General features: G+C 40.3%; 1 protein-coding gene across 3 annotated transcripts; it reads right to left on the reverse strand.

The window, feature by feature from the left end:
- Window positions 1-830: 830 nt before the first annotated feature.
- Window positions 831-8,693, reverse strand: dnajc4 (DnaJ (Hsp40) homolog, subfamily C, member 4). 3 transcript variants are annotated; one of them, XM_085172059.1, is made up of 8 exons: window positions 8,518-8,693; window positions 6,377-6,441; window positions 4,615-4,738; window positions 4,388-4,478; window positions 3,853-4,034; window positions 2,323-2,490; window positions 1,829-1,915; window positions 831-1,737 (listed from the first exon to the last, which is right to left on the reverse strand). In XM_085172059.1, exons 3-8 carry the CDS (start codon window positions 4,704-4,706, stop codon window positions 1,641-1,643), a joined length of 717 nt encoding a protein of 238 aa, XP_085028185.1. In that variant the 5' UTR covers window positions 4,707-4,738; window positions 6,377-6,441; window positions 8,518-8,693; the 3' UTR covers window positions 831-1,640. The 3 variants fall into 3 exon arrangements, with proteins under 3 accessions (XP_085028185.1, XP_085028163.1, XP_085028174.1); XM_085172037.1 differs by lacking the exon at window positions 8,518-8,693 and adding an exon at window positions 6,891-7,012; XM_085172048.1 differs by lacking the exon at window positions 8,518-8,693 and adding an exon at window positions 6,634-6,884.
- Window positions 8,694-18,404: the final 9,711 nt, after the last annotated feature.

An 18,404-nucleotide genomic window follows, 5' to 3' on the forward strand; every position in this document is an offset into this window, starting at 1 on the left:
GTTTTATGATCTTTTTAATGCCCAAGGAGGGAAATTAAGCATTTCAGCCCCTCCCATCCAGCTAATCAATAAAAAAAATAATCTCCAAAGAGCATGTCACACTTTTATTTCAGAGCATGATTCTACACAGCAGCTCATTAAACTAAAGATAAAAGTCAATTAAAACTGCATCCAGAGCCGTTTTCTTCTCTAGCAGGAAAACTCTTGAGCCTCATCTCCTATCAGTGTGTGTGTGAAGGCATGCTGACACGAGGATCTCAGTCATTATGGCGTGTTTGGGTTATGACAGGGTACTCACACGCCACATGAGGGTGAGGGTGTCTGAGAGCTATGCGGGGACACAGTATGTTATCTCCTGCTGACGTCTCAGGGCAGGGGCCGCTGGGGACAAGAAAACAGAGGGAAAAGGGGCGATATCCTTTCGTAAAAACAAACTTCACGCTGTAGATGCAGGGTTTTACACACCCACACAATTCCTTCAAAAATAAAAAGAAAGAGGAAAGAATCCAAGCCTTGACTTCATAATGGGTGTCGCCTTTCCTGGATGATCACTGGAAATTTTCTTGTTTTTAAAAGCAAACATGCAAATAAACATAACTGCGTTGCTGTCTTCAAGGTTAAGTTTCAGTTAAAAATGTATGATTCACTTTCACTGACGTGATGGAAAACAAAGACCTGAGATAAATAATTATTTATTTGGATCATTACCAATTCTTCTCTGCTGCTCGCTAAAAGGTAACAGGAAACAAATGACACTATGGGAAGAAATGGTAATAAGCAAGACAATAAATAACAAGGAGCATGTAGAAGTAAAGTGACATCAAGCAAAGGATGGTTAATGAGATCTTTTAATGCTTTCTCTCAGATGTCCCAAGAGGGACTCAACAAGGCAGCAAAAACACACAAATATATAAAGACTGAGGCCAAAATGGTAAATGTTGGCTCACTTCATGTGTGTGATCTTTCCTTTAAATGCATTTCTCCATAATATTACAACAGTTTGCAATAAATAACTTACTCAGTGGCACTTTTTTCTCCAGATTTTCTGTGTCAAACAAATTGATATTTGTTGGCAGGAAGTGCAGAAAGTCCAAAAATCAAACACTTGTGAATATATATCAGGTGTGAACCAATTTAAACAGCAGCGTCCACACTTGAGCGCTCAAAGACATTTTCTTTTAAAACAACATGAAACATTGCTGCAAATAAGAGTCTCTCTCTTCACAACTTGATCAGCTGTCATGTTGTATTATTCACTGTCACATGTGAGTTCCAGATGCTGCACAGCTGTAACAGAAATGAGGCTGAGAACAATAAACAGCAAACAGCATGCTCCTGAGACTCCATTAGGGGCAGTTTGATAGAGCTCATTACGGCTCCTGTGGACAAACTGTGAACAGGTTTGGGAACAAACGAGTCCCATAAAATATAAAAGCTTATCCTGGTTAGCATCAATGACCAGAGGGACCCTCTCCCTAAACCACACCCACTCCCTGCAAATTTCAGGATCACATCTGAGGGCAGAAACAGGCGTGGAAACCCGTTTAAAAAGGTCAGAAAATAAAACTTTATAATCTTAAAACTAACAACAGCCAGCTTGGTCCGCCTGCTGGCATCACCGAGCACAGCTGAAGGATCTGCTACTTGTCGTCTCCAACGTCAGTGCGTTTGTATTTCTCCTTAAACTCGGCGTGCTTCTGACGCAGGATTTCCGTTTGCTTCTTAAAACCATTGACCCTGAAAAACCGCAAATGAAACAGCATCAGAACAACAAACGCATCAGAGAGAAGCAGGGGGAAAAAAGGAATCTGAAGCTCAGTGCACACACCTCGCCCTCTCTTTGGCTTCATTGTAAATTTCTATGATGATTCGGTCTTTCTCATCCATGAAGTTGGTGTGAACTTCTTCCAGTTTCCTGAAAGCATCAGAGGGAGGTAGACAATTCCCTTTTAGAGAGCTTAACCTAAGAACTCAGCAGCGCTCTTTATTTATGGGTTTGTACAGCTGTTAGAGGAGCTGCTCACATCACAAAGAAGTGAATCTCAACAAACACATGTGGCACCATGTCAGTGTGTGAAAGCAAACTCAAGGCCGCGAGTTGGGAGGTTGTGCCAACACACATGGCACTGAGAAACGTCCGCAACATTCCTCATTCATCTGGATGTGAATGAGTAGCAAATAAAAGGACACAGTGTGAACAACGAAGGACAGGGTGTGAGCAAGAGGAAGTTTACCAAATGCACACTTCTTTCTAATATTTACAGTTTAAATTTAAAGACAAAATGCTGATTGCTCAGTCGGTATCGTGTGTGGGGTTTTTACTTGAAGAGGACGGCGTGGGCTCCTATGCTGAGCATCATAGCGACGACACAATACGCCACCAGGCGGAAGTTCCTCCTCCTCTTCTTCTGCTTCTCCTCGGCCATCATCTCCGGAGTGTGAGGGTGATGAACCTGCTCCCAGTAACGGATGTTCTCATAAGCGTCCATGCTGATAGGAAAGGCATGAGAAGATTGACTAGTGACATCAGAAACAACGCTCAATGGAATAAGCACTTGTTGTAATAACTAAGGTTTCTCATTTGATTTGCAGTTACACAAATCGTGTCTGAACTTCAAGAAACATGAAATATGACAAGTGATAGTCATAGTCTGTATATAAAGGATGAAGCTTCCAGAAGCTCTGGGACTGCAAAGTAAATCCAAAGCAGATTTATTTTTTTATGTCCACCAGGAGGGGATTCCTCTAGCTTCAAAAAGTCCAGATGTATAGACGTCTATGAGCAAATGACCCTACTGATCTCTCACTCTCTGACCTCAGTAAACAATTTCCTAATGAATTTATGAGCTCAATTTCAAGTTCAAATTCTTGAATACAACACAAAGTTCATTGTCTAAAATACTGGATGCTGTGAAGATGATTTCTCAACCATGGAAAGAATTCTGCGATTTATTTGTCTTCTGTGGTCAGTGGACTCATTCGTTTCATAAATGTATCAGATTGTTGATTTGGCCGCTGCTAAAGTTTTTCCTTTCTTGCAGAGCTGTTTATTTCGTTTAACTAGCAACACAAGTTTATTTTTTACATCACGGTCTCCTCGGACCTCATAAAGAGAATTCCAGTGACCAGGTACTAAACATAATCTCAACACTGCAGATCTTTTATGTGCTTATTTAGTCCCTGAATAACAGGAGAAAAGGCCTCAGTCCCCGAAACTGTGGATTGAAATGTCGGTAATTCAAGTGTAACACAAGTGTAGTTGTAAGACATGCTTTTTTGCGGCATTAAATATCGGGGCAATTGAAAGTAAATTCCATGTTGCAAAAGTTGTAAATCACTTGGCGTATATGATTTAAACATTGTCGTCCCCATTTTTTGTGCCTTGAGAAAGGAACTCCCAGAAATAGATATGCAACAGCGTCAGTCACAAATTCTGTGTTTCTTTTCTAAATCTGTCCCTTGGTGCTTTAAGATGACCGCTGCTCTGGCCTGACATTATATAAAAAAAAAAAAAAGGTGAATTTTTCAGATGTGCACTTCAACCTTTTCAGACATTGCCCGTCAGAGCTGTACATGAGAACATCAATGACGTATCAGCTGTATCTGACATTAAACAGTCTTTACCCTGCATGCTTCTCAGTATAATCTGTGTGACATCCTGTTGAGCCCATGAAAGAGAATTAATTGAACACATCTGATGCTGATCTCCTGTTTTACTGTTATACATGTTAGAAACAACGAAGCCCCAAACACTGGGGTTCCTGTGTGAAATTTGCTGCTTTTAAAGATGACACTCTGTTAATGTAAAGTTCATAAGCAGTAACACACTAATGGATGTGGGTGAATCCTCACCTGCCTCTGTAGCTGGGGTCAGTGGAGGCAGATCTGAAGACTTGAGCACCACCATACGGCTGTCGTATTTTGAAGTCGTACTCCTTCCTACTCAGATCTTTGCTCAGCACCCTGTAGGCCTCGTTCAGCTGCACAAACTGGCTGTGCAGTGCCGGGTTTGACGGGTCGCTGTCTGGATGTAGCTGCACAATAAAGGGGACAGAGTCAGCAGCAAATTCTCCTCATGAAGCATGAAAAAAGAAAAGATCTGGTGCAGGTCAAATATGCAACCATTAACAACCGAAAAATGTTCTTACTTTTTATGACAAATAGATTTTTGTTTTGCACTTTGAACCAAGCTTCTTTCTCACCCTTTAATGAGGCCAAAGCCACAAAGTAAACACACATACCCATCCTTATTTAAACTGGGAGCCATAGCTTGAAAACAAACAGTGAGGAAGCCCACTGTGGGAACAGCTAGCAAGCACAAAATGTGCTGTGCAAGGCTGCCCTCGTGTGGCCACATGTTTTATTTAAATCCAAATGGGAATGATACCTTTTTGGATTTGTCAAAAAACGCATTTTTGATTTCCTCTAACGTGGCATCAGATTTGATTCCCAGGAGGTCGTAGTAGGTCGCAGCTTTTCTGCGGTGAGAAAGCAAAGAACTCAAAACCAAGCAGGCACTCAGACCTGTTTAAACACAGAGTACACAAACACAATCATCAAGGTGTTCTCAGCAACTCTGCCTAAAACCTAAAGGCACACATTCACTTTGTCTACCTTTGCGTATAGCTTTGGGAGAACAGCCGCAGTCCACTCTTGCAACACCAAAAACAACTCTGGCACAGACGTAGCTGAGCCTCCAACTGCATGATGGAAATTTTTGGCGGTTCCACACAAGGACCTGAGCAGAGAGGACAGATGAAACAATGCAAAGAACCAAAGCCAAGGCACTAAGTACTAAGTGGGCGGGCTCCAGATACTGAATTTAAATATGTTGAAGTTATAAATGTCTAATTATCAAAAGGAAATAATGCTGGGAAGAAGCTTCTAAGGGACAACATTTTAACAGTTGTGTAAAAGTAACACCAAGAATCAGCATTTTATTAATTAAAAGTGAATAACTGAAACAAATCCAGAGTATCACCGTTATGTGTATCTACAGCAGTTTCCAGGAAGCAACAGAATCAATTTTTTATTATTATAAATCTGGACCTGCCTCTGAAGCTATTACTGATATGATATATCAGTAATAAAACATTGATACTAGTGATACTAGAAGGAAAACAAACAAGGAGAAGTAGATTTGAGTCATTATGTAGCCCAGCACCGGAAGCAAATTTGAAATTGTATTGTACCCCAGAGAAAACTCTACTTTTTAATTATCTTCAACATTTTTAGTCATATTCATTCTTCACAATCATCATACTTTTTAACACACACACACACACACACACACACACACACCTATTTATTTTTGTTAAGTTTAACAAAAACATTGCCTCGCCTTCAATTTTTTGACCCCTTTCGTATGAGATCGTCAGAGACTTATTTTAGTTACTGGTAAAGGTCAAGGTAACTTTATTTATACCCATAGGCAAGGTAAATTTGCTTTACAGAAAAAATGACAGCATTTGGCATCCCTTAAACACAAAGATGCTTACACTCACTTATCTCACCAGATCGTTGGGCAAACAACAGGATTGAGTTGATTATGTTGAGCACATGTTGAATGCCTCTATGAAATAAATGTTAAGCCTAAAACCAAGGTTGGAAAACAGAAACAGCTGCAGACTGATGTCTTTGCTAACTGCCCATGATATTAATTAAGGAAACTATTGGCCTTGACCAAACAACCACATAACCATAAATCAGCCCAGGAAACCTTCAAAACAGCTCACTTGAAGTCTTAGGAAAATGTGAAGGAAGACATACATTTTTGGACTAACAGTATTTTTCTTTCTCATTCTACTGACAAAGACCTCCTCCCACAGCCCTTCATACTGCACTAAAGTAATGAATAGATAAAATATTAAATGACAGAAAAGCTCCTGTTTTTTCACTATTATAGAATTTTTATTATTATTATTATTATTATTATTATTATTATGATTATTATTATTTTACTGTTGAAAAATATTCATCCAAACAATATTCCTGCTTATCTGGAGTACTCCAGTACTCCAAACTTAATTCTCTCCAGATACACCCAGTTCCTCCTGGGAGATCCCAAACCATTCCCAGACGGATGAAATATATAATCTCTCTAGCAGGATGTAGGTCTACTCTGGGGTCTCTTTCCAGTTGGGCGTGCCTCCAAAGGGATGTGCCCAGGAGGTGTTCTAAATAATTGCCTGAAACACCTCACATGGGTCCTATCAACCGGCAAAATATCTTAGTTTAGTTTTTATTAGCCTGCACGTTAGTTATTTTTTTCTTTAGTAGGTAATGTGTGGTACTAGTCAGTCACTAGCTTTGGTACTAGGTTTAGTTTTAGTCAACTACAACTTAGCTGCAAACTGCCTGTTTTCTCTGATTTTACCTTTCACTGTCTTCCCATTGAAAATGTCAACGTCAGCATCTGTCCCCTCATCTGTGGACACGTGACTGAGGACCAAAACAAAGGGATGAGGTGAATGACATGTTTTCAAAGGGATTAAACAACTAAAACAGGGGGCAATTTGACACCTTTCACAATCAGCTGAAAGGTCAAACACGACCTGTGTTTCACTTTGACCCACTCACGTTAACTACATTCAACTGCTACAATGACAGCTGGCTTTGCACACCAGTTATTACCTGTAATGTTCACATCAGTGAAGCAGAAAAGCCGACTAACCACATCATGAGATTCAGCAGGAACACTTTGTTCTGCTATCAGAGAAGTGCTAATGCTAGCCGGGTGTACCGGCGTTAGCTCTAAACTGTTGAACTACGTCATCGACAGCTTGTTAAAAAGAGGCGTTTTAATAAATACGTAAAATATAAGTCAAACACATTGTCAAATAAGGAGTGTTGTAGAAGCAGAGCCGACTAAAGGAGGAGAGGTGACATACCAGCGGAGCGCAGTTTCATAACCTCGCACAAGCTCGGCGCGTAAAGCCAACGTCAGTTAGATCTAAAGTCAACAAAATAAGAGCGCGGGCCTTCAAAATAAAAACCCCACCATTTTCGAGATTAAAGAGTAGTTGAGTGATGAACAATGATAAATAAAAAGTAAAACACCAAAAAAAGAGTTAAAATATTGGCATTATTTTTTAAAAAATGATTACATTATATATCTTCTTCAACATAACCAGCCTCGGGAGAGTAGGGTGGAACTAAATGTGGAGCAAAGAGTATCTAGGGTGTAGGGAGTATCTGTCATCAAACAAGAAGACAGCCGCATGTAACTACGATGGTGTTTGCTAGTTCACCTTACATGCATTAATGTAATAATGTGGTTAGCCTACTCAACGTAAATTACACATGAACAACATTAAGCTACTCACACAGAGTAGAATGGCTGCTGCCGCCATCATCATCAGTCATCATTTCTGCCACACTGGCAGGGCTAGGGGCCAGGACTCTCCTCTTCGGGTTCTTGGGGGCTGTTGCTGACTCCGGGTCCGATAACAGGCACCACACCCGCAGTAGATGTGCTCGGTGTGAGGTGAATAACTTGATGTTTCTGACTTTGTATTATGAATTGTTTATCCACTGACAAACATTTCAAGTTCTACTAAATTAAAAAATAATTTGTGGTAACCTGATTATGATTCAAAAAGAATTAACAACACTTCTTGTAATGGTGTTAAAATCAAGCCAGCTTTTATTTTCAAATGCAAAAAGTAAAAGTATATCAGCCAACATACTGGACACAATTGTCAGCATAATTGTTTATTGTTCAACACAAACAAATATACTGTCACCATTGTTACTGATATTGAAAGCTTATTGATAATTTGTCCAAATGTAGCGAGTAAAAGCCACCGAGTAACCGCTAAGGGCCTCTATACTACTTGTGCAAACTTTCAGGCCCAAAGCTCTCACAGGAACGAGCCCAGAATAAACGGGACAAGAGGGTCAATATCAGTCAGATATGTTAAAATTTATTATTTTAAAAGAACACAAAGGGTTTGCAAAAAAAAAGCCTAAAACGTCAAAATGGAAAAAGTCACTAACGACCACAAGATAGTGTTATTGGTGCAACCTGCCAGCAATGCAACTATCACCTAAGGGCTTGCTCCACCCCGGTGGTCCCAGATGCTCGTTGCTTTAAAAGAAACAAATCCACCCCAAAGAAATACGAGCCGAACAGAACACTTATCGCATACACTAAGTGTTTTAGTTCAGGCAATAATCGGTGGCACTAAAATCACTCTTAACAAAACTTATTCACTGCAAATCCACACAGAGCACCTCTAAAAGACCTACGTCCCCTAAGGTAAGAGCCCAGCTCAGGGATTGCACATTGCCCGACTAATATTGCACCAGCCCAGTAAAAATAAAAACAAACCCAGCATAAAAAAACAGTTTTAAAATGTGACCCTACTAAAACCAAAAACGCAACAAAACAGGAGGAGGAAAAAACAGTGACAAGTTCACATGTGCAGCCTGCCCTGCAGGAGGCAATACAATATAAATTAGATTATAGTGCATAAATATACATTTTTAAATGTCAAATATATTAAGTTAACATACCTCCAGCAGACAACTGTGTTTGCTGCACACCTGGCTTATCTTGGCTTAGCGTCTAAAATCACTACTAAAAACATAAAATACAATAAACATCAAATACATTTCAACAAATTTTTAAAAAGCACTAAAAGAAAAACAGCCTGCATCTCGAACCTCTGCTGTAGAGGTTTAAAACAACCGTTTGTGTGGCAGACAACTAAAACTTCTCAGGCTCCTCACCTACTCACACAACCATTGTTCACAGCAGCTCGTCAGTGGAAATGAAGAGCACCTGCTGCTACTTCCTCTTTTATACCCTCCATTGTGTCCCCTGGGTCCTAAAGCCTCCCCAATTACACAAGTAAAGAATGCCCTCTCACAAATGTCATGTGACAACCTCATTGGCTTACAGAATTGTGATGTCACACACATTTAGAATCTTACCACCACTTTGATCCTTTGATCCCAAAACCCTTAAATAGGCGTGAGACGCAACAACTTTTAGTCCGTTATTCGCAGCATTGATGTTTGCAGCATTCAAACGAACGTTCGCCAGAGAAGCCTTTTTTGAATCCTTTTCAGAGTCACTGTTAACAGATTAGAAACATGTCTCCAAGAAAACAGAAAAAAAGAGAAAACGTAAAGCCCAGCGCTCCTCTTTGCAATCGAGAAGACGATACTGAACTGCAGAAGATGTGCTCGGAAGAAATGCGTGAGGAAAATCTCATGAACAATCACAATACGCGACACCCGCTCCAGCCAGAGTACACCAGTTACGTCTGGGAAAGTTTTTTTAAACAACGAGAGCAGATTATCTTCCTGACAGAGCAATATGAGAGAAGGACCGCTGAAGTAGATAGACTGTTCAGCCAGCTTCTTGAAAAGGAAGATATTCAAAAGGAGAAAGAAATGGAACTCCTAGACATGCGGGGAAGGAACTTTGAGCTCCAAGCAAAGCTTAATAAAGTACAAGAAAAACCAACAGAAGAAATCCTCCAACAGAAGAAAAACGAGAAAGACAAGGAAAAAAAGATTCAGGAGCTGAGTGTAAAGCTTGATGAAGCTCTGCGAAAAAATCAAGAAATCCTCCAAGAGAAGAAACAACTGGTCATAAAACTCCAAGGCACTGAGATAAATGAAAAAGTGCTGAAAGGAAGGGTTGAGTTTCTTCGAAAGAAAGCGCAACAGACCATGAAAAAGGAAGATACGGATTGCAAGCTTCAGGACAGCGAGAAACACAAGGAAGCCTTGCAAATAAAGCTTGATGAAGCTTTGCAAAAAAATCAAGAACTCCTCCAAGAAAAAGAACAAATGGACATAAAGCAGCGCAAACTGCAAGGCATGGAGGAAAAGTACAAAGGACTTCAGGCAAAGCTTGATAAAACACTGAACAAAAATAAAGAGTTGCTTCAAGAAAAAAAGCAACTAGAAATTAAACAGAAAGAAATGGACTCCAAGCTTGAAGGCGTGGAGGAAAAATACACCGCGCTGAAAATAAAGCTTGATAAAACAGTGCAAAGAAATAAGGATTTCCGACAAGACAAAGAACAGCATGACACGAAACAGAAAGATCTGGATTGTGAGCTTCAGGTCATTAAGAAACACAACCAAGGTTTGCAAGTAATGCTTGATGAAGCTCTGCAAAAAAATAAAGAAATCCTTGAAGAGAAAGAAAAACTGGACATAAACCAGAGAGGCATGCAGGAAAAATACGGAGCGCAGCAGGTGAAGCTTGATGAAACGCTGCACAAATATCAAGAGCTGCTTCAAGACAAAGAACAACGGGAAATAAAGCAGAAAGAAGAAAAACAAATTCTCCAGGACTTTGAGAGGAAACACCAACAGCTGCAAGACTGTTATAACAAACTGAACTCCAAAACAACTGAGCTGGAGGGGGAAAAGAAAAAAGTGCAAAAACAATGCTCAGAGATGCAGAGTAAGCTCAGTGACATGCTGAGAAAAAACACAGAACTGGAGAAACTTTCCAACAACTTGAAGTGCAAAAACACTGAGGTGCCGATGTTAAAGCAGCAACTAGAGAAAACAAACAAAGACCTGCAGTGTACACTTCAAGAAGTCGAGAGAAGTCAGCAGCTACAAGACACACACAACAAATTACAACAGAGTTATACAGAGATGCACGAGGCAAAGCTTATGCAGGAGGCCAAATGTAAAGAACTGAAAGAAAGGCTCGAAGAAAAACAAGCCAAATTAGAAGAAGTGGAGACAACATGCAGGAAACTTGAGAAGGAAAATACACAAACAATTGATGAGTTAAGAACGCTCATCCTAGAGAAAAAAGTGCTCGTGGAAAAGATCATGGAAAAGAAGAAAAAACGCTTCCGCTTCTTCTGGAGAAAGAGCACTCCTGCTTTTTCTACTTTTTCTACTTTTTCTTCTGCTGATGTGACCCCGTCTTCCTCCTCCACCGCTGCATCGTAATTTTCACCTCACCTGTCCTCACCTCTCCCTTTCTCTCCTGACACCTCTCCCTCCTCTATTTCCCTTTAACTCCTAACACCCGTCCCATCTCCCCCCCCTCCTCTCTCTCTTTCACCCTCACCCCCAACCAGTCCCGGCAGTTGACTGCGCCCTCTAGAGCCTGGTTCTGTCATAGGTTTCTTCCTTTTAAGGGAGTTTTTCCTATCCACTGTCGCACCCAGTGCTTGCTCAGAGGGCATTGTTGGGGTTCTCCCTTTCTCCCTTTTTCTATCCCTTTCCTTTACCCTCTTCTTCCCCCCCCCTTTTCTATCCCCCCCTTTTCTATTCTCCCCCTTTTCTATTTCCCCCCCTTTTCTATTTTCTCTAAATAATTTAATAATAAACACAATTGGCAACATTTTAAATGTGTCTGATCAACGTCTTCATTCAAGAATGAATTGTCTTTCTCACGGAGTCATGTGTATTTTGTGTTTTCCTCGGGCTGGTGATCCCCGCGGTCGTTCAGCCCCGGAGTCCAGAGTTTTAGTGTTTTAATCATATTTAGTGTTACATTTCAGATCACCACAATAGGATATCCATAATTTAGGATTCAGGCATTTGTTTTAGTTCAATATCGTAATCATTCTATGACTGAGTAGTTTACAGAACCTTCAGTCAGCAGCAATAACTTCTGTTGGAGGTATTTGTTCTTATTTTTTATTATTTTGAAATTAGTTAAAGTTTGTTGTTAGTTTACTTATATTTTGGGGTTTATTTAGAATTTTCTTTGTAGGTTAATATTTGTTTCAATGTTGTGTTTGTTTGGTGTTGCCTTGTTAAATTAATCAATCAATCAATCTTTATTTATAAAGCACTTTTCATACAAAAAAAAAATGTAGCACAAAGTGCTTTACATGGTTAAAAGCAGCCCCCCCCGCCCACACACACACACACACGCGCACACTTAAAAAGTAAAATTGGACTGGGTACGCATGAGCCAAGTGAGGAAACACTATCATGGCGACCCGTCTCCACCGGAAGGCGGTCACAGACCGCAGCCTCCAGGCTGGGCACACAGCAGGAGGGAGGCAAAGAAGCCCCCCAGCCAGGCTGAGAGGACCCCCAGAGCCCCAGCAGCCACGGTCGATCACAGACCCGGTGCAGAGAGCGCCCTCCGAGGAAACACTGGAGATATGACACAATAGGATATATACTGGGTAAAAAGAAAAAATAAATAAGAACGGGATACAATATAAATATAAATATAAATAGAGTAAGAAGATTAAAAAATGAATAAGAATAAAATCAATAAATATTAGGTAAAACCTAAATTAACAATAGAATAACAGGATAGAATAAATAAGCGTAAAATAAATAAACGTTAAGTAAAAGCCAAATTAAAAAGGTGGGTCTTGAGCCTGTTCTTAAAAACATGTACGTTCTCTGCGGCCCTGAGCTCCTCCGGCAGGCTGTTCCACAGACGAGGACCATACCACTGAAAAGCTGCCTCTCCGTGAGTATGTGTCCTGACTTTAGGGACAATCAAAAGGCCAGTACCAGAGGACCTCAAGGTCCGCGAGGGTTCATATGGTAAAAGCAGATCTGAGAGATAAGAAGGCCCAAGATCATTAAGACATTTAAAAACCAATAAAAGAACTTTAAAATCGATCCTGAAACACACGGGGAGCCAGTGCAGCGATTCTAAAACCGGTGTAATGTGGGCCTGCCCTCTCGTCTTCGTCAGCACACGAGCTGCAGAGTTTTGTAAAAGTTGTAAAGTTGAAATATTCTTTTTAGGAAGACCAGAGAGCAGGGCATTACAGTAATCAATGCGACTGGTAATAAAAGCATGCATCAACATCTCCGTGTTGGCCCGAGAGAGAATAGGGCGGACTCTGGCTATATTTTTTAGATGATAAAATCCAATTTTGGTTACATGTTTAATATGTGGGATAAAACCAAGCTCAGAGTCAAAAACAACACCCAGGTTTTTCACTTGTAGCGAAGGACATAGTGAAAATGCCTGTAATTTAGACAAGAGTTTCTCTCTCTGAGCCTCAGGACCGAAGATTAAAACTTCAGTTTCGTCCTGGTTAAGCTGTAAAAAGTTTTCTGCCATCCAAGATCTTATATCTAAAATACAGTTAAAAAGGGCATCCATTGGTCTGGTGTCATCAGGAGACACGGAAATGTACAGCTGAGTGTCATCAGCGTAACTGTGAAAGTTCACTCCATGCCTCCTGATGACACCACCGAGAGGGAGCATATACAAATTAAAAAGTACAGGGCCTAAAACTGACCCTTGAGGCACACCACATTAGTCAGTAAAAGCTGTAGGGCCATTTCTTTTCTATAAATAAAGAGACTGGTATAGGACCAGCATGCACTGGGGTGGGCCTATGGTTTTTTAGCAGAGCAGGAGAAGCAGCAGGAAGTAACAAAAAATGGATCTTGTTATTGCTTGCCAAACTGGATAAAATAAACCATAAAAACGCAACTTTAAAGTTTGGACAGTGGACTTCTTTTGCCTGCGAACGAAATATTATCTCAGTGCAGCAGTGGCTTGTGGACTTTTAATTGTGGGATGTTTGGTTTGTCAAACAAAAGGAATTGCCACTACAACTTCAATTCATTGACATTTGCAAGCATTCCTTTATACACAGCATTTCAGTCAGGTTGAGGTCTGGACTTCCATGCTGTAGATTTGCTGCTGTGCTTGGGGTCATTATCCTGTTGCATGGCCTAATTTAGGAGAAGCTTTAGCTGTCGGACAGGTGGCCTCACATTTGACTCTAGAAAACTCTGGCATACAGAGGATTTCGTCGACTGCAAGGTGCCTATCTCTTGTAGCTGCAGAACAAGCTTAAATCAAAAAATTATCCACTGCTACGAATCCTGGGATAGGGTGGGCCATGAAGGATACACCCGAACCATCCTTCAAATCCAGGTAAAAGGAGGAGGCATTTGTGGGTCACATTTGGAGCAGCCTTTGTCGCCTGGCTGTGATGTAATCGGCTATTAAAGGCAGCCTCTGAATCACAAAACAACCACAATGGACCAAAGTGCTGTACAGTACTGAAAGTTAAAAAAAAAAATCTACAAAGTGCTGTACAGAAGATTAAATACATAAAAACAAATAGAAAGAAAAACCACAGAAAAGGAAAAATAAAATAAAAAACTGTATACAAATAAATAAACAATAAAAGAAAATCAGCTGGAGTCTATCCCAGCTGTCACCAGGGTGTCAGCTAACACACAGACAACCAGTTGCACTCACATTCATACCTATGGACAATTTAGAGTTTCCACGCAATCACAGGGGAACATGCAAACTCCACACAGAAAGACCCACAATTTCATACCATAAGGTCAATTCTACCATAAGGTCACAGTCTCCCAGCAATTCATTTCTCATATATTTGCCCAACAACTTCACAAAAGCTGGAGAATTTATTGCGGGACCATGTACTCTCATGTGCCTCTTCATTTTCTCAACAAATGAAATCATTTCTCTTTTAACACATAAACAGTGTGGATGCTGAAGAGCTTCATCTGTCATGGAGGTGACCAATAACCCAATGGTCACTCTCACAAAGCTCCAGCATTGCTGTGTGGAGTATGGAGAACCTTTAAGAAGGACAATGACTTCTGCAGCTCTCTGCAATTAGGCCTGTATGGTAGTGTGGTGGCACGAATGAGGGATAACCGTAACTAAAATGTTGACAACGCCACCTGGGGGAGGAAGTTACACCCTAGGAAAGATTCCTCTAGCCAATGTAAGTGTTACACTGGCTACCAAAGCCCACAGGACTCGTTATTAACAGCAGAGGTGAGACAGATGAATTTTACAAATCAAAATTTATTAAGAAGAACTACTAAAAGCATAGAATTGTAAAATCAGAAAGGTACCTAAGGTAGCAGGGTTGAGACGGCAGAATAGTTAATTAAAACACTTTATTAACAACCGATGATTAAAATGACCAGATTCCCTCCCAAGATGCCCTAAAACAATCACAGATTGATAAAAAATAAATAACTAAACAAAATAGTGGAGATCGGCCACTTGAGGAGGCAACCTACAGGGAGAGTGCCCAAGGGTGCCACCTAGTGATGGCCCGCTTGAAGCTGACGCTCAGGTGCGTGTGTCAAAAAAAACCAACACACTGCTTCAGAAGCACTGCGTCGAAGCTTGATTCGTTTAGCCAGAAGTCACGTGATCAGTGACGTCCGAAGCTTCATTTAGAACCTAACTGATTCGGTATCTGATTCAATGGTTTATAAGGAAGTGAATCATTCGCGGGACTTGTGGAGTGTTTTGATGGTGACAGATAGCGAACCACTGATCGTTCCACTGAGAGATTTGGAGCCAGCGAGGAATAGAGGAGGTTCTGTTGTGTGGGAGAATTTTGAGTTGATTTTTGTCAATCGGGTGGGTTTTCAGCTTTGTGTTCTTGTTGTTTGCTTTGTTTTGTGCATGTTTATTTTATCTGACAACGGGAAAAACTGAAAATGTCAAAAATCTGCTTTTCATAATATAAATATAATTAAATAACTTTAGAAAGACTTCTATTTGACTCTTTACATTTAATGTTATAAAAAGATACATTTTATGTTTTAAATAATCTTAAACTGTTAGTCTGCAAAATGTGCAGCAATTTAATTTATTTATTCTCTTTAGCTGATAGTTTGTGGGGCCCAGGTAGACTGTATAACTGCATCTCTACCAGTTTTTCTGCACTCCAGCCTCTTCTGTGCCATGTGAAGGGATTTTCCTTAAGGCAGGAGAAATTATCTAAATATAAAAGGAACAGGTTCGGCCATCACACAGTGGAACAAATTTTCTTCTTAAATAAAAATGAAAAAGGGTTACCTTAAATGCATCACGTTTTTAATTTGCAAGTTCATAAGCATTTTCCCCTTTCCAGTTCACAATCAAATCTACCCCCAGGTCAAAAATATGTATAGGAAAATTTCCTTAATGTAATATTATTTATAAAAATACCCGTCTAGCGATTAACTGCATAAGTACATGGAGGCGGACCTCACAGTAGAAGCCTACTCCATAATGTGTTGTACATTATCATATGTATATTATATGTAACGTGGTATTTTTCAATTATTGTATTTACCAACATCAAGACGTCACAAGCAAAGAAAGACCACACAATGGTGCATGTTTAACAAAGGAAAGTTTACTGGTCAAAATTATTTATTAAAGAAATAAACAACATTTTTGTCACCCCCCAAAAAAAAAAAAAAAAAAAAAAAAAAAAACCCACGTTTAAAGCAACACAACGGTGGACCAATATCAGACAAAATTCCACTCTGTAGAGTGGGCAATCATTACGAAGCAGTTGGTTTTATTTTGTGGATTCAAGCTGCTCTTCATATCTTTGGCCACCAGATGTCCCAGAGAGGACTGTGTTGAAAAGCTTCGAGTAATGAACCGTTTTTCAATACAAGCTTCAATGCTTCAGAAAGCTTCATTTGGCCATCACTAGTGCCACCAGTTACTCACCCGTGTAACTCCACTGAAGACCTCACTGTCACTCACACTGAACTCTAAATGGTGCAATCTACCTATGCCCACCTCACGTGCCTAGCCCCTCAACAAGCGGCCGCACCTCCACTAAAGCAATAAAACAAAGCATAAAACGTTAAACAAATTAGTAAAAGAGATCTACATAAAACAAATACACCCCAAGTTACTGTTCTTTATAAAAGCATGACATAACAAACAAACAGCATAAGACAAGACAGCAGCAGGCATGGCACAATCCACTCTCTAAAGGGCAATACTAAAATGAGTAGCTTTCCTGAGGAGCTCTGCAGTGCTTAGCTGCCTATGCTCTCAGCCCCCTTAGATGGAAAAGACTGCCAAATGCCTCCGTGTGGTAGTGAAGCGCAGCTGTTTCTTATAAGGCCGCTAATTATCAGCTGGGAAGGTGTGGATGGTAGTGCTGCATTTGTGGACATCACGTAAAATCCTTCCCCAGAATCTACTTCACTACAGTAGAGTGTCCAGATGGAAGCCACTCTTCATTAAAAGGCACATAACAGTTAACTTGAGTTTCACAGAAGGCACCTGAAAGACTTTCACACCATAAGAAACAAAATTCTCTGGCTCTTCTGTGAGCTATGGCGGAGCTTCCTCAGAGAGCAGGTGGGTGAGGAGGAGAGACCCGAGACGGCCACCGAGTGTCAGGTGAAGTGATCTTCAGGTAAGAAGTTATGACCTGCAATCTCTTTTCTTTTCCTTTGAAAACGTGATTAAAATCATGTTCATGTTGTAATGATATTCATATTATAATAGTATAAAATAAAAATAGATACAATTAAAACTATGCATTTTCAAACAATAAAAAGACAGCTGCCCAACGCTCAAAGCAATTTACAATTCCACTATTCCTTCAGTCTCACATTCACACACTGGAGTAGGCAAGCCACAGTTGTTGCCACAACTGACCTGGGACAGACTGACAGAAGCGAGGCTGCTATATCGCGCCATCATCAGTAGGCGGTAGGTGAAGAGTCTTGCCCAAGGACACAACGACCAAGACAGACAGAGCTGGGGATCGAACCAGCAACCTCCCAGTTACAAGAATTGTTTACCCACTGACAAACATTTCAAGTTCTACCAAATTAAAAAACAATTTGTGGTAACCTGATTATGATTCAAAAAGAATAATTAACAACACTTCTGTTAATGGTGTTAAAATCAACCCAGCTTTTATTTTCAAATGCAAAAAGTAAAAGAAAATCAGCCAACATACTGGACACAAATTCAACATAATTGTTTATTGTTCAACACAATAAACAAATATACTGTCACCATTGTTACTGATATTGAAAGCTTATTGATAATTTGTTAAAATGTAGCGAGTAAAAGCCACCGAGTAACCGCTAAGAGCCCAGAATAAACGGGACAAGAGGGTCAATATCAGTCAGATATGTTTAAATTATTTTAAAAGAACACAAAGGGTTTGCAAAAAAAAAGCCTAAAACGTCAAAATGGAAAAGGTCACTAACGACCACAAGATAGTGTTATTGGTGCAACCTGCCAGCAATGCAACTATCACCTGAGGGCTTGCTCCACCCCGGTGGTCCCAGATGCTCGTTGCTTTAAAAGAAACAAATCCACCCCAAAGAAATACGAGCCCAACAGAACACTTATCGCATGCACTAAGTGTTTTAGTTCAGGCAATAATCGGTGGCACTAAAATCACTCTTAATAAAACTTACTCACTGCAAATCCACACAGAGCACCTCTAAAGACCTACGTCCCCTAAGGTAAGAGCCCAGCTCAGGGATTGCACATTGCCCGACTAATATTGCACCAGCCCAGTAAAATAAAAACAAACCCGGCATAAAAAAAAACAGTTTTAAAAGGCGACCCTACTAAAACCAAAAACGCAACAAAACAGGAGGAGGAAAAACAGTGACAAGTTCACATGTGCAGCCTGCCCTGCAGGAGGCAATACAATATAAAT

The sequence above is a fragment of the Neolamprologus multifasciatus genome, chromosome 2, assembly GCF_963576455.1.
Source record: "Neolamprologus multifasciatus chromosome 2, fNeoMul1.2, whole genome shotgun sequence".
NCBI classification, from domain to species: Eukaryota; Metazoa; Chordata; class Actinopteri; order Cichliformes; family Cichlidae; genus Neolamprologus; species Neolamprologus multifasciatus.